The sequence below is a fragment of the Nannospalax galili genome, unplaced genomic scaffold (assembly GCF_000622305.1).
Source record: "Nannospalax galili isolate Female #2095 unplaced genomic scaffold, S.galili_v1.0 scaffold39, whole genome shotgun sequence".
NCBI lineage: Eukaryota > Metazoa > Chordata > Mammalia > Rodentia > Spalacidae > Nannospalax > Nannospalax galili.
The window spans coordinates 6,503,760-6,529,051 of NW_008346683.1; the positions used below are offsets into that span (position 1 = coordinate 6,503,760).

Genomic DNA, 25,292 nt, shown 5'->3' on the forward strand with positions numbered 1-25,292 from the left:
TGGTGATGTACATGAGTTTAGAGTGTGTGTGTGTGTGTGTGTGTGTGTGTGTGTGTGTGTGTGTGTGTGTGTGTGTGTATGTGGGGGGCAGGGGACAACACAGGACAGTGGCTCTTGTTGTTTTTCAGCCTTTCTAGATGCTCAAATGCCTTTTGTTTTTAGAACATGACCTCTCGATGGCAAAATACAGCAGACTTCCTAAGAAAAAGGAGAATGAGAGGGTAAGCAAGCGCCTTCGGTGACGTTTTGTAAACTTGTGGTGGTAAAGGTGCCTGATGGAACCCTCTTTATCTTACATATGAACCTCTAAAGTCATTTATTCTGCACCTTGTAAGTAGACCTCCTCTTCACACCTCTAACCTTGCCCTCTGGCTTATTAAATGCCAACTTGGAACTACTGTGAAATCCTAATCACCTCTGCATGGTGCTCTCTCAGGCTGGCTGACTCCTGCACCACTCAGGTCCCGTGAGCTCCTTGCCAGGTGCTGGCTGATGTGTTAGCACTTACTTTCCAGCTATTGTGTTCGTATGGATAGCACTGACTACTTTCATTCATACGATTCTTACTGCTGTTAGATGGTTTCCTTGAGCTCAATTATTTCCTTGGAGTACAGTCTTACGTTTGTACCAAAACGAGTGCGGCTTCTGATGCCAAAGTAGCTGTAGGCACTTCAAGAAATGAAGCACTGAGATGCTGTCACTCGGGTACTTTTCTCAGTTTCTTTTTAAGTTGAGGTGCAACCTTATCTCTGTACTATGATATTTGTCACAAAAAGTGGTTATACAAAGCAACCAAATGTTTTGATGTTTCGTGCTCTATCGTGCAGAATACTCATGTGGACTCTCAGTCCAGTAGACGACTTGAATTTCTCTCTTTATCTTTTAATCAGGTGAAGACTGAAGTTGGGAAGGAGGTGGCAGCCGCCCGGCGGAAACAGCACCTGTCGTCCCTTCAGTACTACTGTGCGCTCAACGCACTGCAGTACCGGAAGCGGATGGCCATGATGGAGCCCATGATAGGCTTCGCCCACGGACAGGTAGGGGATCTCCTTCCCTAAGGGAGAAAACCTGAGGCAGCACTCAGGAGAAACTGAAGCATCATCATAGAAATAGATGTACAACCTCCCAGGAAACTTCTGGGGCTCAGCACTTAGGAGAGCTCCCAGCTAGGCTGGACCTGTGAGGCCATATGTTCAGGAAGTGACAGCCTGATCCTAGGCCTCTCAGGAAGAGCCAGCCTGCCTCTGTCACTCCATCCCAAAGAAAGCTAGGCTTGGTCCAGCTTTCCTAGCAGCGCTTTCTGCCCAGGCCAGATGGCTGGTTAGAACCTGGTGTGTACGCGTTCCTTTTCTAGCGTATACTGCGGGTCACACCCACTCAGGTCGGATGGCCGGGTTCAGGCCAGAGTGCACCTTCCTTTCCTGCTCTGCACTGTCAGGCTCACCCTGGCTGAGGTTACTCTCTGTGTCCTGCCTTAGGGGCATAGGGAAATGTTCCTGCCTGCACTTTCTGATGTCTGCAGAGGATTTATTTGGCTTTGTCTTTCCTATTTATTGACTTACTGAATATTTGTCCTAAGGGATACTCCAGTTTAAGGATGGGGACCTAGCTGCTGTGGCAGGGACCAACATGAGTATGTCAGACTGGTACCTTCGCCCTCCCCTTCTACCTACCCTGTTTTAGCCCTGGTGTGCACACTCCAAATCCTCATGTTGTACATGAGACATGTACCCAGAATCTTAGGCCCTCTGATAATCTGTGAACAGAAAACAAGTGAGGAAGCTGTGGGTGAGACTGGTCACCAACCTAGGAACACATGGGCATCTTTTACATGGTACGCATTTGGAAATTACATGTATTCAAAAGAAATACATCGTCAGATCCTAATCCTAGAGGGAAAGGGAAGAAGAGCATCTTTAAGCATCCGAGTGCAGCTGTCTTCCTAACATAGTTACTTGTTGAATGAGGACACTGAAGTCAGCTTATACCTACAGAGGTAATACTTAAATAGGGGAATAGACTATCCCTGTTATCTGAATAAACCTGGATAATCCAAAAATAAGCCCTGTGTCAGCCCCTTAGCAAAGTCACCCAGCTCTTCTAGGTGGGCCCTGTGCTGACTGTTTCCCTCCTTTCCCCTTCAGCTAAGGACTTGGTAGGTGACCTGGAGTAGTGAGAGCAATGTTTATCCTTCTCCCTAGTTCCTTCCTCTGGTGTGTGCTCTCCCTTGGCTGACAGCCCTTGCCTTTGGGGTGGTAATTCATGCTCACTAAATCCAAGGGCACGGAGAGGCAAGGTCTGGATTTAGTGTCTCAGATAAATGACTCCAGTCTAATAAGTCTGTGGAGTTTGGTCAGTTGGTAGACAGTCCTTGCCAGGCCCAAAGAATGGGTTTGATGCTAGCTGATTCCATGGTCTTTCAGTGCCAAGGACTGCACCACCTCTCCCAGTCTAGTTTTTAAAATGAGTTTAAATAGGCTATAGGAGAGGAGACTGGGTATTGTCACAAACACAACTCCTGGGCCTTGGAGGACAGAGCCATACCATCAGTTAATGGGTAGCAGGAGCATCAGGTTGGAGGATGGAACATTTGTTTTTCATCTGAAAAGTCTCCACATTTCAAGACATAAGACCAATAGTTCCATCTCTTACAGACTTTAAATCATCACAAAAACTAGTCCTTGGCTTAGCCACAGGAGTTGCCTGCTGATTCAGAAGCACGTGCTCTCTTGCCTCAGCCCTTGGGCAGTAGTGTTTATGGGACACGCCTTGATGGCTGACCTCAGCCCTGCTCTTTGCAGGCCCATTTGGTGGATCCTGCCTTGGGCTTCTCAGCACCATTCACTCTTGTGCAGGTGTGTTGACTCCACTAGCTTCTCTGGTCTTTAGTAGAGTGGTTTTCAGTTGATTTCAGGCCTCAAAACTGATGTTCTGTCATTTGGTTTTTAAAATTAATTAATTAATTTATTATTTATTTATTTATCTATCTATCATCTGTTTAGTTGGGGGAGAGGCACATGGAAGTTGGAGAACAGCCTGCAGGAGTCAGTTCTCTCCTTCCACCATATGGGTTCTGGGGCTCACACTCAAGGTTTGTCAGTCTTGGTGGCAAGTGCTTAACTGAGCTACCTCAACAGCCCTGTACAGGTTTTTGAGCACATAAAATGACTTCCCCTGTGGTACTGACAGGGTAAGTACTAGGTAATGGGGCTGTGGAAGTGGCATCTTGCCCTCTGTTAATCACTTGTGTTTGGGATTGGGTAGTCCCTGCTCTAGAGGGCTCAGAGTAACTGGAGCGAGCTGTAGCAGTGCGTCTGAAGCGGGTCAGCAAGGAGGGGAGAGGAGAAGCTCCAGATGTTGAGCCATTGGAAATTCAGAATGCTTACTTAATAGAGGAATGGGATTAACTGATGAGTATCATTTTGACATTTGATTGAAATGGCATTTACAGTGTAGATCTGTTTGAGTCAAAGGTCAGCGGACCAGAACACCCCAAGTGTGTAGGAGCGTGCATGGGGATAGAGCATGCATGAGGATAATTGTGGCTGGCAGCTGGCTTTTCCTTGTGATGACTGAGGACACTGGGGTACATGCTCTCCCAGGGTGTCTAGGACCAAGAGAAGGATGTCAGAACTCTGCTGATAACATTCACTGGTCTCCTCAGGGAGAGATGTTCATTTCTGTGTCCCACAGCCCAGGGCATGCGGGGCTTCCAGATCAGATGAGCCAAGTCACGCAGGAGAGAATGCCCATGCTAAATGCTTTCTCTCCTCATGACCTTCGTTCACAGCTGTTACTTATCCATTATCAGGTGTGTGAAGTGAAACATTTTGTTCTAATGTCCAGATTTCTGAAAACCTTCGCCATAGAGGCAGTTTGAGCTTTTCAGGGTGGGTGGCCACACTTGTTTCTGGAATGCCTAGAAGTCTTCTCTCATGCCTGGCCCTTCACATATGTCAGGCACCCGGACCTGGGAAGTGAGTCCTACACTAGACCCATAGGAAGCAAGAATTCCTTCCACTGGTATCAAAAGCCAGCAGCTGCTGTTTGGTTTCAAAGTGCCGCACTCAGGTCTCCCAGATGCCAGTTTCCCCTGGGTAGAGAAAGCATCCATCACAGAGCCTTGGGGAGCAGGGATACCTCACCTGAGTTGAGAAGCTACACAGCCACAGCCCTGATGTCTTATGTACATAATCCCTAATTTAATGTCATGCTTAGAAGAGGCATTAGCCCAGTTTCCCCTCTGCCATATTTCAGGTCATCTGGCCATCCGACCTTTGTCCACTGCATATGCTCCAGTGAGCGAGCTCAGGCAGATGGTGGCTCTCAGGATTGGGTGGACAGCTTATGCTGGTTGGCTGTTCTTGCTGGTCTTGACCATCTGCCATGTGTCTCACATCCACTTAGTGCTAGATATAGAAATATGAATGACACCTCAAGAAACAGTTTAGAACACATAGAAGAAAAAGCTATCAACAGTTATCAGTTGTAATTATTGAAATGCCTGCTGTGTACCAAGGGTTTATTACCTTCCTTTATTCCTGACATTTCCAGTCTTTCAGCAATGTCATCAGGCTCCTCTTTCCCCATTTACAAGCACACTCAAGGCTTGGGCACTCTTAACCAGTGCGGTGGAGCTGACGTCGAGATGCTCCCAGACCACTAGCAAGGAGGAATCAGCAGCCATATCAGTGCCCCCACAGAGTCTCCTGATTAGGGACTTGGTCAGTTAACTCCCTAGATGACAATTTAGAATGCTGTCATTCTGTCTTTCAGATTAACTTTTTCAAGAGAGGAGCAGAGGTGTTCTCCAAGAACATGGGTGGCTTCCTGTCCTCCGTTGCAGACATGGTTCAGAGGTAACACTGCTCTCTGGCTGGGTTCTGTGGTCTTTCACCGAATTCAGCCTCTGTGGGATGGGGGAAGAGGGAGATTCTGCCTTCAGAGGGTCTACAGAGCCCCGGTGCCCTGCGACCTGGAGACAGTGTCCTCACTTAACAGGCCGTGCTTGTGAACTTCGTGGCTTCTGTAGTTCTAGCAGGAAAGAACCTGGGCTCCAGGGCCTATGTGAAAACTCGGGGCACTTCCTGTGCCGTCCAGGTGCCTGTTGTCAGGATCATCTCTGTTTAGGTGGCATGTGTGATGAGCCTGAGAGTTCAGTAGAGATTACTTTTCCCCTCTGAGCAAAATTGTTGCAACCTTTCAGGAAATTCTGGCTGCCACAATAGTTACAATAGACAGGCTTCAGTTCAGCCATCAAGTGCCTGCCCGTACTTGGCAGATGGCATGGCTGCCCTGGCTCCCTCCTCTTCTCTCAGTCTCCATGACAGGCTCTCTGATGTGGCCCGTGGACCACTGTGTGCAGGCTGGTTTCACCCTGAGCACGGATGTATGGTTCCTTGACATGACTTCTGAAGTATAGTGGGTGTGTGTCTATGTCTGTGTCTGTGTGTTTATGTGTGTGTGTTTGTGTATGTCTGTCTTTCTATGTGCATATAGTTGAAAAGATACAAAGTGGTGGAAGGAGAAGCAGGGAAATCAGGAGTTCAAGGCTAGTCTCAGCTACATAGTGGTTCGAGGCCAGACCCTGTCTCAGAAGCACTCTTCTCCCCCTGAAAAGGGAAGGATTACAAAATGGAAATGTGAATGTGGAATTTTACTGCATGTGGAAAGTGAAGGTCGTTTAATTTTTTGGATGTGTTACATTTCAGAATCACTTAAGAGGGCCATGCAATGGGATTGATTTAGGCAGAAATCATCTAAAAAGCTCTATGAATAGAGTGAACTCAGAAGAACCAGAGCCAAGCACTGGGCCTCATGGGAAGGGCTGAGAGCACGTGCTCCTTCCCAGAAGTCATTGCGTTAGGCTTCCCAGGCAGCCGGCAGCAGTGAGACACACAGGTTAAATCCACAGGGGCCAGAAACCAGTGTGAAAGGTCCCATTTCACTTTCTTTCTTCGTTTCTTGATTCTTAGTCCCTGGGAACGTTAGGGAAAATAAAGAAGAGCCTATTAGGTTGTCAGTGTGTAAGTACCCGTTCTCCCATCTGTCAGTCTGCTTTTCATCCCACTGTAGTTCTCAGGTCTGTTTGGGGGAGCCATTTTGCTTAACTATTTCATGTCCTAGATGGAGTTACTAATGGATGGCAGGATGATTGTGTGGGTGCATAGGAGGTGCCCTGGTGCACTCTTTCTGTAGACCCAAGACTCTTCGTCCTTGTCAACATTTCTGTGAGCTGTTTAAATGAGTGACACCAGTGTCGGCTTTCGACCCACATCTCTCACCACTGGGTGGGAGTCTGGTGGGGAAAAAGAGCAGCAGCTGTTTCAGGCAGAGGCTTCTAGTTTTCTGCACCTCAGTACACATGCACACAGACGCCAGGGCTATCTCCTACCAGAACCCAGACATGGGCTCACTTAGCCTTCATGGGTCTCAGGTACTTTGTGACTGTCAGGGTGACCCTCAGCTGTGGCTTTGTTATTGCAGGTCTGTAGTAGCTGTCTCACACCCAGATCAGGACAGAATTTTTCCATCCCTTCCCTTATGAGACTTCTATAGGTTGTCTGTATATGTGGACCTTGAGGAGGGGCACACAGTGCTGCTCCTGAAATCTGCACCAGCAGATCCGATCGTGGTACTTGGGTTCAGCAGAGTTCAGTGTTTCCTCCCCACACACTCTCGATGTTCTAGAATGGTAGAGACTTACATCACTCTAGTAATGCAGAACTGAAGCTCTGCTCTCCAGGTTTCAGGGCCTAAGTAAGAGGGTGGAGAGCTGTGGCTCCATGGGAGGCTAGTGGCTCCATCCCTAAAGCCAGAAGCTTCAATGGGTGAAGCCGGCCTGTCTCCTGCTTCTTAGGAGTGATGAGTTGACCTGTGGAGAGTAACTGACCTAATACTTTCTGTCTTAAGCATTCAGGTGGAACTGGAAGCTGAGGCAGACCGGATGCGGGTGTCCCAGCAAGAGTTGCTTTCTGTTGATGAATCCGTTTATACTCCAGATGTTGATGTGGCCACACCACAGATCAATAGGAACCTCATTCAGAAAGCTGGTTACCTCAACCTCAGAAAGTAAGAATGTCATGCCACCTCTCTTTTCCCAGGAAGTGGCCTTAAAAGGCAGTCTTTTAGATGACCACTAAGGCCTGGGGGTGGGGGTAGGCCACATGGGGGTGGTGCTCCCACACAGTGCCCTTCTGCTTGGAGTTTGGGAAGTCTCTGGAGCCCAAGTTCCAAGCTGCACTGAGATGTGCATCTGGAAACAGCTGTAAGAGCCCAGTGCCATGCCAGAGTCCCACACTGAGGTAAGTGAGGCCACTCAGATTCCTCCAGATGGAATGGAGTGCCATGCTCATGTCTTTTAAGCATCTATCTGGGATGAAGGCAATGATCAGGTTTCACTGCTTCTAAGAACCTGAGAGGGTGCAGCTCTCAGGTGTGGAGAGCGCTGGTGTTGGGACCTGATACCTGGCTGGGTATAGATGATCTGTCTCAACGGCCCTGACACCATCTGCTTCCTTGCCATGGAATGGAGGTGGTATTAGACCCTCCAGTGTTAGTACCCGTTATTCTTTAGAAATTACTGAAGTAGGACACCCAGTGCCTTGCACGTGGTATTTAGTAACTACTAAGTCAAGTGTCTGTATTTGATAGCCCCAAAGGAAGGCTATCTGAGGAGGAATTGCCAACCCTCTTCTGCAGGCAGAGCTTTGCGAAAGCCTGCCATCTTGAGGTCATAGACTAAATATCCCCCTTCGTTCTGCAGGAGTAAAAAACTCCACAACATTTTGGTGTTATTTGCCAGGTACTGCATTTTCCTTTGGTAAGCAGCCCACCAAATAGGGTAACCTCCAGTTGAAGCAAAACCCAGACTGGCAAGAGCTGCCAGGATTGAGAGTGGGCAACGTGACCCCAGTGGCTAGTAGATTCAAAGCTGCTCAGTTCCACTTCTTAGGATCATGATCTGAGGGGTTTTCAGTTCCTACTCAGGAAGAACAGATTCTAGTCACAGGTGGTGGCCACCTGGGCTTCGGTATAGCTGGAGTTGGGGCTCACTGGCATTTCTCATGGCAGCAGAGCTGAGGCTCCCAGATGGTTTGAGCTAAACTGTGTTTCTGCCACTCTTCACAGGAGTGAGTTTTCAGAGGTTTGCTTTAGTACAAAGACATTACTAAAATGCTGCCAGTACCTAAAAACAGGCAACACAGAGTGAAGGGGGTCTTGTCTTTTTCCTGGTACTGATGGCTGTTCCCACATAATCCCCACAGCAAAACAGGACTGGTCACCACCACCTGGGAGAGGCTTTACTTCTTCACCCAAGGCGGGAACCTCATGTGTCAGCCCAGGGGAGCTGTGGCTGGAGGCTTGATTCAAGACCTGGACAACTGCTCAGTGATGGCGGTGGATTGTGAAGACCGACGATACTGCTTCCAGATCACCACGCCTAATGGAAAATCGTATGCCTCATGAGTCTTATTTGGGAGGAGAACAAGTGTGGTGACTGTCCTTGCCAAGGGCTGCTCACTCATGGCCATGTACCAATCCTCCATGGGAGAGGCCCCATCCCAGGTCCTGTTCTTTCAAGAGAATTGTTTTACGTTCTCTCTGAACAAGCGCAAGTGGCCCTTATGGGATCTAGCCTGCCTTATTCAGGAAGCCCCAGTGATCTCCATCTGAACCCTGGGGAACAGAGATGACCTATAAAATGTAGCTAGAAGATGCTTGTCAGTTTAGAGCTGAGAGAAGGCTGTGGCTGCTCCTTTGTTCTAAAGGGGCGGCGCTGAGGAGAGCAGGTAGGCAGCTGTCCAAGGAGTCCACTTTGCATCTGAAACAGGGGTTGTGAACAGTACATTCTACTACAGAAGTATCCTTTTTTAGCCATGCTGACTCCACATACCTCAGGACCTTAGGGGTCACACCCTGACCATGGTAGCCTGTAGTCATTCCCAGGAGGTTCCCACCAGTGGTTCCCCTCTCACTTAGAACAGTGGTTTCCAATCTGTGTTCCAAAGAATTCCCCATTTGCTTGCTGTGGGGGCAGGGGTGGAGAATGTTCTGGGGTCCATGGATCTTTTCTTCCCCTGGATGAGTGGAGGAGTTTTAGACAGCATCCTTCCTCTGGTGGTGGGCAGAGACTGAGGACTAAGATGCTAGCATTCTAGCCATGGTCCCATGCAGTTCATTTCCTTGGGCCTGGATCTCCTCAGATAGGAAATAGAGGGCATCTGTGTTCCCTCTGCCACAGACATGAGGAACAGAGAACTAGCAGAGGTCGAGTCCCGTAAAGAGGCCATTTTAAAGGAGGGACAGTGTTGCTATCTAATGCCCTGCCCTCGATGTGCAGACTTTTTAGTGCTTAGATATGGGCTAAGACCTTCCTTGGACAAGGTCGGAGGAGTGGCAGTTCTGGTTCCTTGGTCATCTTAGCGGGTCACAGGCTCAGGCTAGAAGACCTGAATCTAACCTCACAGAAAGCTGAGGCCGGGAAGCCAAATGTTTGTCTAAGGCCACGTGCATTAGGGACAGAACCAGGCCAGCACCTCCATTTCCTTCCCCTCTGAGCCTGCTGCCTTCCCGGTGCTGAGCTGTTGATGAAGGACATTCCTGGGTCTCAGGGATTGAGCACTAACTTTGATGCATTTTGTTTATTTCAGGGGAATAATCCTCCAGGCGGAGAGCAGAAAGGAAAATGAAGAGGTAAAGCTTTGTCTGTCTCATCTCTGTCCTCATGTGGTGGGTGACCCGGATTCAGTATTCTTTCTAATGTCCTTTACAGTGGATATGTGCAATAAACAACATCTCCAGGCAGATCTACCTGACCGACAACCCAGAGGTAATTAGCGCTGCCTGCACTCCACCTGCTTGGTAGGCGTCCCCTCCTGGACTGAGCGTGTCTCCTATGGCTTACATGTAGGCATTCGCCATGAGGTTGAATCAGACGGCTCTTCAGGCAGTCACTCCCATTGCATGTTTTGGGAAGAAACAAGAAAGCACCTGTTCCAGGTAACTAAAGAACAAAGGAAAACTAGCTTTCGTGGAGGCAGACTGTGTGTTTGAAATCTGAGATGAGTTGTTACTTAGTCTTTACACCCTTCCACCCCCTGGATGCCATTGAGCCCTGTATAACAAAAGCAGTAACTGTGGTGGTGGTAGTGGGTGTTGAGTACTAACTTGCCCACATTCTCAGCAGAGATGAGGGGTGGAGCCAGGATTCAAACCTGATTGCAACATCCCTATCCATGTCCCCTGGGCTAGGCTGCTGTGGTGTGAGACAGGGATACATCATAGGCCCTCCCACACCTTTTACTAGAATCGCAGTGTGGTAGCCTTAATCACCTGTGTCATGGCCTTTGCTGCACAATGATGTTTTCATGTGTGCATATGTTTAATGCTCATATAAACATTTCATAATACTACATCATCTTTATAATTCTTTTAATAAGTACTTTATTCTGTCCATGATTTATTAGCATTGAGTACTGAGGTTGGCTTCCCTTTTGTTTGCTGTGTTTGTTTTGTTGGTGGGGGAGAGGGAGGTTTGAGACAGTCTTACTATATAGCCCAGGCTGGCCTCCAAGTCCCAGTGGTCCTCCTTGCCTTGGCCTCCCAAATGCTGGAATAACAGGGATGCTCAGTCACTCTTGGCTTTGCTGTCACCATTAATAATGAGCATTTTCATGTATACAGCTTTTCTTTTGAAGTTGGGCGTGGTGGCGCTCACCTTTAATCCCAGCATTTGGGAGGCAGAGGCAGGCAGATCTCTGTGAGTTCGAGGCCAGCCTGGTCTACATAGTGAGTGCCAGGCCAACTGCAGCTACAGGGAGACCCTGTTTTAAAAAGACTAAAAAAAAAAATAAAACAGCTTTTCTTTTGAATATTTATTGCTTAAGGATTTGAGGACTCTCACAATGTAGCCCTAGCTGGCCTGGAACTCAGCGTGTAGACCAGGCTGGCCTCAAATTCACAAAGAGCCACCTGTCTCTGCCTCCTGAGTGCTGTGATTAAAGGTATATACCACCATACCTAGACTCCCACAAGAGTCTTCATGGGAGTTTCCATATGGTTAAGTGGGTTAGTGTGCTGTGTTATTTTTCGTGTTCATAGCACCAAAGGGCATATTAAAATTATGACTCTACTTGTATCTATCCTTTTTTGGGGGGTGGTGGTTGAGACAGGGTCTCCTTGTTGCCCCAGCTGGCCTGGAACTCACTTTGTAGACGAGGCTGGCCTTGAACTCACAGAGATCCACCTGTTTTCTGCCTCCTGAGTGCCGAGACTAAAGGTATGTGCCACCACACAGGGCTTATTTGTTAATGGTGTAGTAGAAAGAACTCCATGAGAAGGTCTACAAATAGCTTCTAATGGCCCAGAAAGGAAGTCCTTAGGAACCTGGTCATGTGGCTTTCTGGGATTCATGTACTTGGCTTTGGCTACTTGAGAAAGGCCAGCAGACAGATTGAGTCACTGTAGAAGCCTTTGGTGCCCTGCTTCCGGAGGTACAGCAGTGTGACGAGGCTCAGTGACTGACAGGCACAACAACCAGAGCCAGGTTTAGAAAACCTGCTCTGCACCATTCCATGGGGGAAGGAAGAGCATTAAAGGCCTGACAGGATGTCGCTGTAGCACGCACGCACGTGTAAAATAGGCCATGAGAACCTGAGCTGTGAAAATGGGGGGAAGTGGGAGAATGTAAAGAGCTAAGGAAAACCTTGAGAAGCAGTTCAGGAGCCAACTGCTTGCAAAAGTACTGTGGTTATTAAGTGCAACTCTAAGGAAAGCTCCAGGACATGAAGATCCAGTGCAGGGTAGTGTGTCAGCCTTCCTTCTCTGTTCATAAAGCTACAGAAATGGTGGGCGCAGTGGGGTAACCATAAACTGAGTTTGAGACGTGAGTCCTAGCAGCTCTGCCTTCACACCCTTCGCTGCCAGTCTGCTCGCTCTCTGGACCTTGTGACATAAAGAGAAGCAGCCATGACCTCTGGAGCCTCTAATGCATAGATAAGTGTAACTAGAAGGTATGATTAGCTGTTAGAGGGATATAACTTGTTACTGGTTAGCTCCGTTACTCAATAACTGACTGTTCTTGTTTGTTTCTCCATTGCTATGACAAAACACAGTGACCAATACCGACTTGGGGAGAAAAGGGTTTACTTGGTTCACATCTCCTGGGTTCATCAGGGAGCCCAAGATAGGGACTCAGGGCAGATACTTGGAAGCAAGAGCTAGAGCACAGGCCATGGAGGAATGTTGCTTACTGGCTTGCTCCTCTGGCTCCTATTCAACCTGCTTTCTTATACAACCCAGGACCACTTGCCCAAGAGAGGCACCACCCACAGTGGGCTGGGCCCTCCCACATCACTCAAAAATCAAGAAAATACCCCCACAGACATGGCCACAGATCAGTACAGTGGAGGCAATTCCATGATTGAGGCTCCCTCCACCCAGGTGTGTCAAGTTGACAACTAGAGCTATCCAGCGCACTGACTCCGCTGTTCTAGAATAAATGAATCATTCTTAGACTCTGCAGCCGGGACACAGAAAGTATCTGGGGAATAGAAACAACAAAACCAGCCAACTGAATTAACCCAAAGCTTGGAAGGGTGATAGGGGTGGCTTCCAGATGGCCCCAGAGCTGTGGGAGGAGGGAGCCCATCTTTCATAGGGTCAGCTCATGAAGAAGAAACAAATGTTTTAATGACTGTAGGGAAAAGCAGTACAGAAATGATATTCTTGGGAACAAACTATTTACTTCTAACAAATGTGTGGTCGTCCCTCAGTGTGCAGTTAGAACCTACCTACTGTTCATTTAGCTAGCTAGCCAACAAATATTTGTTGAATACCCACCATGTGCCCAGGTCTGGGCTAGGTAACAAAGCTTAAAAACTATAGGAAAAGAAAGGAAGCAAACAAGTGCTAGTGCAGATGGGAAAATCATGGAAGCCAGTGACGAGGGCGCAGTCAGAGAATACAGAGATCTGTGTAGGGCTGCACTGTGGGGACACACTGAGAGCTACAGACTAGAGCAGCGAGAGGCAGCAAGGGTATTCTGATAGTTACATCAGCAGTAGCAAGTGGAAAACACCAGTGTGAACACTGGTGTGCAGAGGGGTGTCATGGAACAAGACAGCCTTGGCCAGGAGCCTTGGAGGCTCTTAGGGTATGTGGGAAGAGAATCACTTCATATTTTCTAGTTAGCTCCAGCTGCTGTGGGAAGCAGAAATATTGGGTGGGTCTTATGCAGCAGGGAGGCAAAGCAGCCATCTAGGGGAAAGGGGTGGCTTAGACCAAGATCATGGCTGAGATGGATGAACTGGGATTGGTTTTGGAGGCGAATCCTGTTGGCGGTGTGGTACACAGACATGGAATGGAAGAAGGCTGGGTCCAAAAGTAACTTCAATCTAGGTTCAGCCCCTGGACAGTGGAAGTAAAGGGATGATGATTTTAGCTTGAGACCATTGAGAGGTCTATGAGTCATCCCAGTGAGTTGAAGCCATCAGCTGACAAGTTTTCTCAAGTGCTGAGGAAGCATTTGGCCAGGTGGATGAGCCAGGAGTTTGTTAGCACCGAGCAGGGTAGATGTTGTAGGGAGGGAGGAGACCCATCAGTCCTGGGGAGCTCCAGCAGCTGGAGTAGAGGAAGAGCATCAGGAGGGGCAGGAGCAGCCTCTGCACAGCACAGCAGAAATGAGCTTTGAGGAGAGGTCCTCAGGAAGATGCTTGCAAAGTATCCCTTAAGCTGGGAACATGGAAGACACAGGTGATGCTTCACACCCTGCCACTGTTCAGTCCTCAGTGTCTTTCTGTGTCCGCTGAGACCGCACCTCATTTTTCAATAACCTGGCCCCTGTATGATCTTCTTGGGTTAACTCCCTTTTGACGCTCTGGGGAGCCATTCTCTCTCCCTTTTCATCTTCACACCTGTTTCTGATGCTTACCACTTACTTAGCCTTGGCTGTACTATGATAGAATCAGCCATTAGGGTTACTGAGGCAGTGAAGAGGACTCCGAAATCTTTTGATTTCTGTGTATGTGAGGGTTTTACTTGCATATTGTGTAAGTGCACCATGTGTGTGCAGAGGTCAAAAGAGGGCATCAGGGGCTGGAGAGATGGCTCAGTGGTTAAGAAAACTGGTTGTTCTTGCAGAAGACCTGGGTTCGAATCCCAACACCCACATGGCAGCTAAGAACTGTCCGTAACTCCAGTCCCAGGGGATCCGACAGCCTTTTCTGACCTCCGCAGGCATTGCACGACACGAGTGCGTTTACCTATATGCAGGCAATACACGCATACACATAAAATGAAAATAATAAAATTTTAAAAAGGGGGGGCATATCTCCTGGAGCTGAAGTTACAGTTGTGATTCACCATGTGCGTGCTGGGAATGGAACCCAGGTCTTTTGCAAGAGCAGCCAGTGAGTGCTCTTCACCGCTGAGCTGTCTCTCCAGCCCCAAGGCCTCTGTTCTCCTGAAGGTTCTCTAACGGTCTGTTTCTGTTCCCATTGACAGCGTTCTGGTCTCCAAGGGTTCTCCTTTCAGTGACTGTCTCCAAGCCTGTGCGTGTTTCTATGCACATTCCATGGGATGGGTTCATATGTCAGATAGCCATTGTAGCTTCATACAACATTGTTATTGACATGTTGGAGAAACCAGAAAATGTTGATGTAAAAATAGCCAATGAAAAGACTGGGCTTTTCTAGGTCTAGACAATGTAAAGAAATGGAATGCTGTGATGGACACTGTCTGCAGCAGCATACAGGCAGCACATAGCTCAGGAGGTATACAGGGAACCAGACTGACCTCCAAGGCCACAGTGGGGAAGGAGGAATTGAGGTGGTGGTGTGGGGTGGGGGACAGGTGGGTGTGCAGACAGACACAAAGAACTCACATGCTCTGTTTGGTGTGCCTCTCTAGTGGCGGGTGCATTAACGGAGAAGAAAAGGAGTTCTTCAAGAAGTGATAGCCAGGTTGCAATGAAATGCCAGTTTGAGATGTTTTGTTCTTTTAGCTAACATTTTTTGCATGCCTACTATGTGTCAAGAAATAAATATCACCTACCTACAGCCCCACCCCCAAAAACCTGACTCTCAGGAGAGACACAAACAGATTAGTGTATGAGGTAACAGCACACACACAGCTCAGAATATTGAACAACAGAGGGTGTGGGGAGACTTGACAGGTTTTAAGCCAAGGATATGAAGTTTGAAGAAGACATTCGTAGACCGGATTGAGACTGGTCTCCCTTGTATTTTCATGTAAAAGTCACATCAGCATTGAACAAATGGCTGTATGTGCTTAATTTTTTCTCTTCTGTATTCCAGTCAGAACCTGAAACATTCAGAGACAGAAAATTACAAGATTGTTCCCACGGTGGCAGCCAACATTCCTGAAGCAGACCAGCTGATCGCTCCTGGGACACCTATTCAGTTTGACATTGTGCTTCCTGCTACTGAGTTCCTTGACCAGAACAGAGGCAGCAGGTAGGACTGAGGGGTGGCCTCTGGGAAAAGGAACCAGTTTGTGTCCTGTGCCTTCACCTACCACCCAGACCGCTGCTGTGATGACTTAGGATTCAAGTGCTAAGTGTCCTGTTAGCTGCAGCTGTCAGAACTGCTGACCTCTGGCTGTTCCCCCAGGCGCACCAACCCTTTTGGTGAGACTGAGGATGAGTCATTTCCCGAAGCAGAAGGTAAGTGGCTAGTTTAGTGTGCTTATCCCTACCCCTACCCCCACACAAAATGAAGAGGGCTCCTATGTGAAATCATGTTCTAGAGCTAAAATTTGGAATAGGAGTTCAGACTTGACCATTCAGGATATTCAGTGCCCTCTTCTGGCCTCCGCAGGCACAGCACATGTGATGCATGCGCACACGCACACACATGCAGACAAAACATTTGTTTGCATAAAAAAGAAATCTTTTAAAAAAGAATTTGCTTAAATCTTTTAACAATAATCTGCTTTAAAATTGGCTCTCAGAATTTACTTGTATCTAGCTGACTCTTCACACAATCCACACAAAATGTTTCAAACTCAGCTGGGTGTGACGGGACATGCCTATAGTCCCAGCACCAGAAAGGCTGAGGCAGGAGGATCATGAGTTCAAGACCAACCTGGGCTATATATTAAGACCCTATCTCCACCCAACGTGTGTGTTTACTGCATACCCCCCAAAAGTTACTATTTGTAACATATCACTTATACTTATTTTTAACGCTTGTTATTTTTAGAGCCAAGGGAGGAAAAGAAGCTTATTGTTTTAAAATGATGGGTCGACAAATTGGCCTTTTACCCAGGACATGGTACTGCATGTCTTTAATCCCAGCACTTGGAAGGTAGAGGCAGGAGGATCTTAGTGAGATTGAGGCCAGCTTGGTCTACATTTTGAGTTCCAAGCTAGCTGGAGCTAAATGGAGACCCTGTCTCAAAACAAAACAAAACAAAACAAAACAAAACAAAACAAAACAAAAAAACCCAAATTGCCCTTTTTACCATCTTCAGTTACGATGGCTGTTAGTGTTGTCAGACTGAAGACTCTGTGCCAGTGTCATGAAGCCAGCTTTGAAGCCGGGCCCATAGCACAGGCTTGTAATTCCAGCTACCTGGACAGGGGAGAAGGGAGGAGGCAGGAGGATCTGAGTTTTTACCGGGCAGAGTGAGTTCAAGGCCAGCCTGGGCAACTTAGTAAAAAAAAAAAACCTGTCAAAAATAAAAAGTAAAACAATGAGAGCTGGGAATGTGGCCCAGGGGTAGCGCACTTGCTCTAGGTTCAATCCCAACACTTGAGGGAGGGGAGGAGAGCCAGCATGGACAGTTCTTTAAGGGGCAGATTGTTTCAGTTTAGCTCTGTAATAAAGGTGATGTATGAAATTGAGACCAAGTGTCTGGCCTTACTTCCCACAGATTTCTTTCAGAGGCCCAGTGGGTTCTCTGAGCCTAGTGGAAATGCTTGTTGGCATACAGAGGGCTGTTCACTTGGTGTCACCATTCCCACTTTATACCTGGGAAAAAGAGATGAGTCTTCCTGATCTGTTGAGTTCCAAAGCAACTGACAAATGCAGACAGTAAAAGACTCTGAGCTTCACAACACTGGGCTTCTAAGAGCCATGCTGAGAGATCTGAGTGGACGGTTCCCTCGTCCGCAGGCTCCTGGTGTGGGCGGCATCAGCGAGCTAATGTGATCCTGAGCAAGGCATGCTCTCTTGCAGATTCCCTTCTGCAGCAGATGTTCATAGTTCGGTTTCTGGGGTCAATGGCAGTTAGAACAGACAGCACTACTGAAGTGATTTATGAAGCAATGAGACAAGTACTGGCAGCTCGGGCTATTCATAACATCTTCCGAATGACGGAATCCCATCTGATGGTCACCAGCCAAACACTGAGGTACGGTCAGCTCCCTTCAGACTCCCTTACACTTCACCTGATTCCCTTTTAAGGGATATTTACCTATCCAAAATGGTAGTGCTGAGTACTTTAATGATGAAATGTTTTTATCATACCCTGCATTCTGATATACACGATAAAAGATGCACTTTTAATGACCAGAATTGGTTGAGTGTGGTAGTGTGTGCCTGTGATCCCAGCACTTGGGAGACTGAGGAAGTTTTGGGCCAATGGGAACCCTGCCTAAACACCAAAAAAGATAAGAACCGATTATGTTAAGATTTCAGCTATTAGTGGCTATATGTAGGCTGAGTATCTCTTACCTGAAATGCTTGGGACCAAAATTGTTTCTGACTTTGGGTTTTTTTTTTTTTTTTTCTTCAGACTTTTGCAAATATGTAATGAGATTTTTGAGGGGTGGGGCCCAAGTTTACACACAACATTTGTTTCATTTACACCTTATATGCATAGCCTACAGGTAATGTTACATAGTATTTTTATAACCGTGTAGGAAACAGTTTCATGATGTAGGTTTTTTCATTTGGCATCCTATCTAAACATTTGGGACTGAATTTCCAGATCAGAGATGCTCAGCCTGGACTGTGTTCCTAATGAGGCCGTTGTTACACAGTCCAGACTTCTCTGTCATCTCGGAGCTTGGAAATGAAAGGCTTTCTTGAAAGTACTGTTTATAAAAATTAGTATCAATCCGGGCGTGGTAGCACACACCTTTAATCCCAGCACTCGGAGGCAGAGGCAGGCGGATCTCTGTGCGTCCCAGGCCAGCTGGGGCTACAGGGAGACCGGCAAAGATAAGCAGGCATCACTTCTTCGGCAGAGTGGAACACCGAAGAGGCCGTGCAGCGTGTGCGCATGCTGAGCAAATGCCTGTGACGTCACAGCTCTAAGCACAGGCTTTGCTACAAGTTTGATTACTCAGCACATGGACCATGCAGTCAGTCACAACAGTTGGATTCAGATGTGTGAAACGGCTAATCACTTTTTAAGGTTCATTACGTCTAACTAGTGATATATATCGGACTAAGGAAACTTCACCAGTTTCTTTTCACTTTTTGTGCGTCTGCTTCGTTTTTGAGGGCAGCGTTGCTTTAGAGCTAATACATCTAAGCCGATTCCTGATGTTGGCATCTCTTTAGATACAGTGGCCCTAGCAAATTGACCACCCTCTTCCTTCAGTTGTAAAATGGCACATGGAAACTACTTAATACACTAGGACTTTGGCTAAAATGGAACCATCGGCCTCTGTGGGGGCATGCATGCCACGTGTGTGTGGAGGTTAGAGGACAACTTTGTAGAGTCACTTCTTGCCTCCACCTTTAGAGGCAAGGTTTGGAGGCTCAGCCTGCAGTCACCCCGCAGCAGGTGCTGTACTCGCTGCGCCATCTCCCCAGCCCCCAAATTTATCTTTTTTAAGATAGTAAATTCTCAGGGCTAGAAAGATGGCTCAGTGGTTGAGAGTACTGACTGGGTTCGATTCCCAGCACCCACATGGCAGCTAACAACCATCCATAACTCCTTAACTCCAGTTCCAGGGGATCCAACGCCCTCTTTCTGACCTTCACAGGCATTGCACAACATGGGTGCACTTACATACATACAGGCAACACACTCATACACATAAAATAAAAATAAAAAATATTTTTAAAAAAGTAAATTCTCTAATGTAGTTCCACCAACATTATCAGATAAGCTTAAAATGTTTTTTTAAGGATGCATTCAAGAATATATTCTCTATTTTTGGTGTGTGGCACACATGGAGCCAAGGAAGATGCCGGGTATCTCCCTCTACCGCTCACCACCCTACTCCTGTAGGTCTCTCCTCACTGCCTGTCTGCACCCACTCCCCACAAGGGTGGGGCTATAGGTACATGCAACCATGCCTGGCTTTTTACATGGGTGCTGAGGATTCTAACTTATGCCTTGATGCTTCTACAGCAAATGGCTTTAAGCCACTGAGCCCCCTCCCTAGCCCCCCAGACTGCCTTCTTTAAAGGCTATTTACATGGAGTTTTGCCAAAACCCCTTCAGTTTTTACCCCCATACCTGTTTTATGTTAACTTTAGAATAAGTTGACCTAGCCCTTCAGGGAAAAAGTCAGTACCTAATGAATGTTTGTAGGGAAGATAGCCACGTAGGCTGTGATCCATATCACGTGAGAACTACAGAAAATCAGAAAGCTGGTTTGGGGTAAGTTCCAAAGTTCTGTGAGATTGCTGTTTGCATTTGCTATCTAACCACCTGTTCCAGATACCTTGAGCTTTAATGCAGCAGTTCAGCAGAGGCAGAAACCATGGCAGAAGATCACACGGGACTGTCTCACCTTGCCCTCAACCAGGCCTTGTTTTACTATATATGGGGCATTTTGTGATCTTTTTATGAACATCTAGTGTATCCAACATTTGTGACAGAATGAATCTCTTAAAATTTCAGGTTGATAGATCCTCAGACTCAAGTCTCAAGGGCCAATGTAAGTGCCTTCCACATCTACCTTAATGTTTATTACTTCCATACTTCACCCGTGTCCCCTAGAAACCCAACTTTGCACACAGTAATTTGCCAAGTTGTGTGATGTGTCTAATAGAACAGCCTTCTTCAGTGTTTTCATAAAGAATGGTCTTGTTTTGGAATTCCAGTTGTGTGATTATTCAGTGTGTTCCCATTTCTCACCCCCACTTCTACCCCCCAAAGTTTGAACTTACCAGTGTCACACAGTTTGCTGCTCATCAAGAAAACAAAAGACTGTTTGGCTTTGTCGTCCGCGTCCCGGAGTCCACAGGAGAAGCGTCTCTGAGCACATACATTTTTGAAAGCAACTCAGAAGGCGAAAAGGTCTTGTTCTCTCTTAAGATTTCTCCATATCTCACTCTAAACAAGCTTAAGCTTACCCCCCTTTTTATGAAGCAGGGTCTCCCCATAGCACCAGCTGGCCTGAAACTTGCTATTAGACCAGGCTGCTCTCAATCTCATAGAGATCTGCCCGCCTCCTGAGAGCTGGGATTAAAGGTGTGCCCCGCTATGCCCAGCAACAAGGCCGTTTTTATTGGTTTTGTGTCCACTTCCTTCTGAATATTGAATTGGTTAATTCTGCATGCTTGCATCCAGGAGTTCAGACAGTAATTCCTCCTAGGAAGGCCGCCCTGAAAGATCATTACAACCTTCATAGCAGATGTAGTTGTTCGGTATTATGAAATGCTAAAAGCAACCTCTAATTTTGTTCTTTAAAAAAAAAAATAAAGCAAAACTAATTTTTTTTTAAAGAACAAATTACTGTCCTGTGTAGAAACTACTTAGAAACTAAAGTTGATCCTTTCATTAAGCATTTGTTTACTACCCTGTGTATGAACATGCAGGAAAAATATCCTGCTAAGAAGTCTAAACAGTGGAATAACACATTTCACTTCCCTGGGATGTTTTTGTAGGGCATAACCTGGGAATAGGTCACAAGCGCTGGCACAACAGCCTTGGAGCAGGTCTCCTGCAGCAGATCCTGCCCTCCCCACGGGGTGTGAACAGACCGCAGCCTCACTGTACTCCCCATATCACTTTATTTCCAAAAATTTTCAACTTTTTTCTACCTTTGCTAAACATTACTTTTCTTCTTCTACAGATATGTTACGCTATTAATTTGGGGAAAGAAATTATTGAGGTTCAAAAGGTAAGGTGCATTTTATTATTGATTTAGTAACTACCCAAAGGATATCTGTATACATACTAAGATTCGGATGCTCACAAGACAGTGCTCGAGTTTGGGGTTTCCTTTAAGCATTCTAACCACCAGATAAATGATCAGATGACTCTGTCTGGTAACACTCTTCCTCTCCACTAATGAAAGCACTGCTGCAGCGTCTGCTTTACTAGTTTTCTTGCTTGCATCCTAGTTGGCTAGTCTTCCCTGTGAGATTAAGATACAAACTTAAGTACCCATCACCTGACTACCTAGCTCCTTCAGAGGATGGTTACTGGCCTAGCAGCACTGATAGCAACCACCTAGGAACTCAGTAGACATGAACAGGGACCTCACCCTCCATGTCATTCAGCAGCTTACACTCTTTGATTCATCAAAAATCCCTTTTGAAACCCTATTTTGTATAAGAAAAACCCTGGAATGACGACAATGAATAAGATACTGTGGTCCCATTCCCAAGAGCTAATAACCCATCCGTGTCTACTAGAACTTCGTGCAGTCACGGAAGTGATCTAAACCTGCATCTTTTAGAGTGCAGATTGAATGTGGCACGTGACTGCAGAACTGAGTTTGAGGCTTTAGTCAGTCTGCCCAGGAGGGCATGAACAGCAGAGTACATGCAGTTATGGAAGTCCTGCAAATCAGAGCTCAGTGGTGTAGGCAGAAGTCAGCACTTTCCATAAAGGATCTTCATCTTCAGCATTGTGCTGTGGAACAGAAGTAACCATTGGCCACATGAGGACAAAGGTGCATAGCTGGGCTCCGGGACAGCTTTGTGTATGCAAAGTGCTGAGCCAAGTGGCCATCTGCCAACTCCTGACACAGAAAAAGAAAAGAAAGTGGTTTAAAGATGTAGAAGATAAAGGTTTTGTGAAGCAAGTTCCCTAGACTCTCTGAAGGAAGATGACTATAAACTGGCTACAGCAGTCATTTTTAGCCAAGAGGAAAACCAGCCTAGATTCTAGGCGTAATCCCCTGTCCCTCCAGAGACTCAAGGAAACTCGGGTGACAGCCCACATAACCACACAGGAGGAATGGGGCTACACCACAGAGCACACCAATAGTCCAGCCTCAGGCTTTAAGTGCATCTTAAGCTTTTTCTTTTTTTCCCTCTTAAACTCTCCTAACTTCAGGACCCAGAAGCACTGGCTCAGTTAATGCTGTCTATGCCACTAACCAATGATGGAAAATATGTTCTGCTAAATGAGCAACCAGATGGCAATGGCGGAAGTCCAAGTGAAAACAGAGGCGCTGAATCTGAAGCATAACTCACTTAGGCCTCTGGGGTCAGAGCACGCAGGAAGGAGAGCACCCTCCTTAAGGGATTTTCAACTTCTCTGATGTACAGGCACACTGACCTGGTCAGAACGCTGACAGTCGCTTGTGGAATGTTCCTTCCGATGCCTTGATACAGAGACTTGGGAGGGAAACAGTAAGAAATAGGTGACATGGCGCCTACCTATCTACAATGTTATTTTAGGTGCTTTGTGGTAAGTCCTTTCTTCAGACTGTGCTGTTGAGTGCTCAGGCAGAAGCCCTGAAAACACATTTTGGATGTCATCTCTTCGGTTTCTAGGGTGCTCTTAAAATGCAAAATCCCAGATTTGTAATGTGATAAATACTAAATATTTCCTATTAATATAATCTATTTTTGTATTTTACTTAGTTTTTAAGTGCCTGTCATTTTGGGAATTATGTGTTTATAAGGAGCTGGTCTCATGTTTGGACCTTGTAGCATTCCCATGGGCAGTTGAGTAGTGAGCACTGCTCTGAGGCCTGCTCACTGGCAGAGATACAGGGCTAGTACTGGTAACTATTTCAGGCAAAAGATGTTTAACTACAATAGAACCTTACTGATTCGGCATTCAAAAGCTTAAGGTCCACTCAGATACAATGGCTATTCACTGTAACCAGGGGATAGCTAAGATACGATGGCTAGTCACCATGACCAGGGGATAGCTAAGATATGATGGCTATTCACTGTGGCCAGGGGATAGCTAAGATACGATGGCTATTCACTGTGGCCAGGGGATAGCTAAGATATGATGGCTATTCACTGTGACCAGGGGATAGCTAAGATACGATGGCTATTCAATGAGCCAGACCCTCCTTAAAGAAGGGACCAATTAATTGTAAAAACTCACTTAAAGCACAGCTGGCTATGGGACTTGGTGTGAAGTTCCTATTTCTACCCCAGACCACTCTCCACTGTGACCAGGGGATAGCTAAGATACGATGGCTATTCACTGTGGCCAGGGGATAGCTAAGATATGATGGTTATTCACTGTGGCCAGGGGATAGCTAAGATATGATGGCTATTCACTGTGGCCAGGGGATAGCTAAGATATGATGGCTATTCACTGTGACCAGGGGATAGTTGTACTAGTTCTTGTTTCTTATGAGCCAGACCCTCCTTAAAGAAGGGACCAATTAATTGTAAAAACTCACTTAAAGCACAGCTGGCTATGGGACTTGGTGTGAAGTTCCTATTTCTACCCCAGACCACTCTCCAACCACTCCTAATTGTGAAATAAGTATAAAGATCTTGAAATCATACAGTGTGATTAATTGTAACCAAGTTCAACAGCCTATCTTTGTAATACTAATTTAGCAATAAAAATTACTATTTTATCTCTTTCTTTTGTTTATTGTGGTTGTTTTCTAGACCATCCCTAGAAGAAAATTATAAAGTTACAGTACATGGCCCAGGCTGGCCTCAAACTCACAATACTCTTGCTTCTGCCTCCCAAGTGTGGGAATTACAGGCCCATGCCATCTACCTGGCTAGAAGGTTTTGTTGGTAAATTAAGCAACTTTTGCTATCAGGAACAGTGGTTCACACCTCTTAGCTCAATACTTGTGCTGAAGGAGGCTCAGGAGTTCAAGGCCAGCCTGGTCTACATATGGAATTCTAAGCTGCCTGGGCTAAACCGCAAAACCTTGTGTTAAGAAAACAAATAGAGGCTGGAGAACTGGCGCAGTGGGTAATGGGCTTGCTATGCAAGCATAAGGACACTGGTTCTGATCCTCAGAGCTGGGAGAGAGCAAGCCGGGCAGATCCCTAGAGCTTGGGGCCAGCCAGTCTAAGCCATCAGCAAGTTCCAGATCGCTGAGAGACCCTATCTCAAAATGTAAGATGGCCAGTGTCAACCTCTGATATACACACATGCATAAACACTCATAGATATGCAATCATCAAAACTTTTACAACCCAAAACTAGGATAACCACACAGGATCTATTAGAACGTACTCCTTTAATGAATGTATCAGAGATACAGCAAGCAGGCTTAAATCAGTACACTATTATATATACCCTACAGTTTGCTCACTAATACCTTATATAGTTCTATAACAGCAGAATTAGATCACTAAGTTTTCTGACAAGAGCTGGAGAGATGGCTCAGCGGTTAAGAGCACTGGCTCCTCGTGCAGAGGACCTGGGTTTGATTCCCAGCACCCACATGGCAGCTAACAGCAGTCTATTAACTCCAGTTTCCAGGGGTCAGGTGCCCTCTATTGGCCTCCCTGGGCACTGTGTGACATGGATACACTTAATATATGTGCAAGTGAAACACTCATACACATTAAGATCTTTTAAAAAGCTGCAAGAGCTACAGCACCCTAATGTTTTTCCCTTCCTTACAACTTTTCAATGAGGGATCAGAGAGGTGGAGCTCAAGTCCTGAACAATAACAAAGTTGAAATCTAAAGCACTGAACCGAGGCTATGGCTCAGAGGAGCACCTGTCTAGCATGAACAAGGCCCTAGGTTCAACCCCAGTACCACACCAAAACACATACATACCCAGCAAAGCACTGGGACTGACTGAAATAAGACACAAACCATGCAAACCCTACGGGAGAATGAAAAGAAAGTCAGCCCTGAAACTGACCATCAGACACCATGCAATGTTCGAGTGAGAACTTAACTGAACAGACAGCCAAGCACACAAGACCAAGTACCTAGGAGATCTAAAGTCTTTTAAAATTCAGAGTTGTGAAAGGATTTCATAGATAACAGGGGCTCAGAAAGAGAAATGCACTCAGTTTCAATCAGGAAGTCGAAAAGTGAAAGCCACATCCAGCAGCCAGCAAAATCCTCACTGTCAGCAGGCACAGAGCACTGGAGTCTTATCCACAGATGACACAAAGGTTGAGTTTGGTATTCTTGGTACAAAGTCCACCTGTTCCAGCACCCCCCCCCCCATTT

At 46.6% G+C, this 25,292-nt stretch overlaps 1 protein-coding gene across 3 annotated transcripts in view; it reads left to right on the top strand.

Annotated features, from left to right (window-relative positions):
* Nucleotides 1-23,179, top strand: part of Appl2 (adaptor protein, phosphotyrosine interacting with PH domain and leucine zipper 2) — a 52,511-nt gene extending 29,332 nt beyond the window's left edge. For 2 of the 3 annotated variants that reach the window (XM_008843131.3, XM_008843132.3), the window contains exons 7-21: nucleotides 163-221; nucleotides 891-1,037; nucleotides 4,777-4,859; nucleotides 6,913-7,071; nucleotides 8,268-8,456; nucleotides 9,654-9,696; nucleotides 9,776-9,832; nucleotides 9,914-10,002; nucleotides 15,318-15,476; nucleotides 15,633-15,685; nucleotides 17,202-17,376; nucleotides 19,828-19,864; nucleotides 20,086-20,226; nucleotides 21,005-21,052; nucleotides 22,216-23,179. In XM_008843131.3, the coding sequence (XP_008841353.1) occupies nucleotides 163-221; nucleotides 891-1,037; nucleotides 4,777-4,859; nucleotides 6,913-7,071; nucleotides 8,268-8,456; nucleotides 9,654-9,696; nucleotides 9,776-9,832; nucleotides 9,914-10,002; nucleotides 15,318-15,476; nucleotides 15,633-15,685; nucleotides 17,202-17,376; nucleotides 19,828-19,864; nucleotides 20,086-20,226; nucleotides 21,005-21,052; nucleotides 22,216-22,350 (1,574 nt within the window). In that variant the 3' untranslated portion in view covers nucleotides 22,351-23,179. The remainder of the gene's footprint in view (nucleotides 1-162; nucleotides 222-890; nucleotides 1,038-4,776; nucleotides 4,860-6,912; nucleotides 7,072-8,267; nucleotides 8,457-9,653; nucleotides 9,697-9,775; nucleotides 9,833-9,913; nucleotides 10,003-15,317; nucleotides 15,477-15,632; nucleotides 15,686-17,201; nucleotides 17,377-19,827; nucleotides 19,865-20,085; nucleotides 20,227-21,004; nucleotides 21,053-22,215) is intronic. The other variant, XM_017800618.2, reaches the window with a different exon arrangement.
* Nucleotides 23,180-25,292: the final 2,113 nt, after the last annotated feature.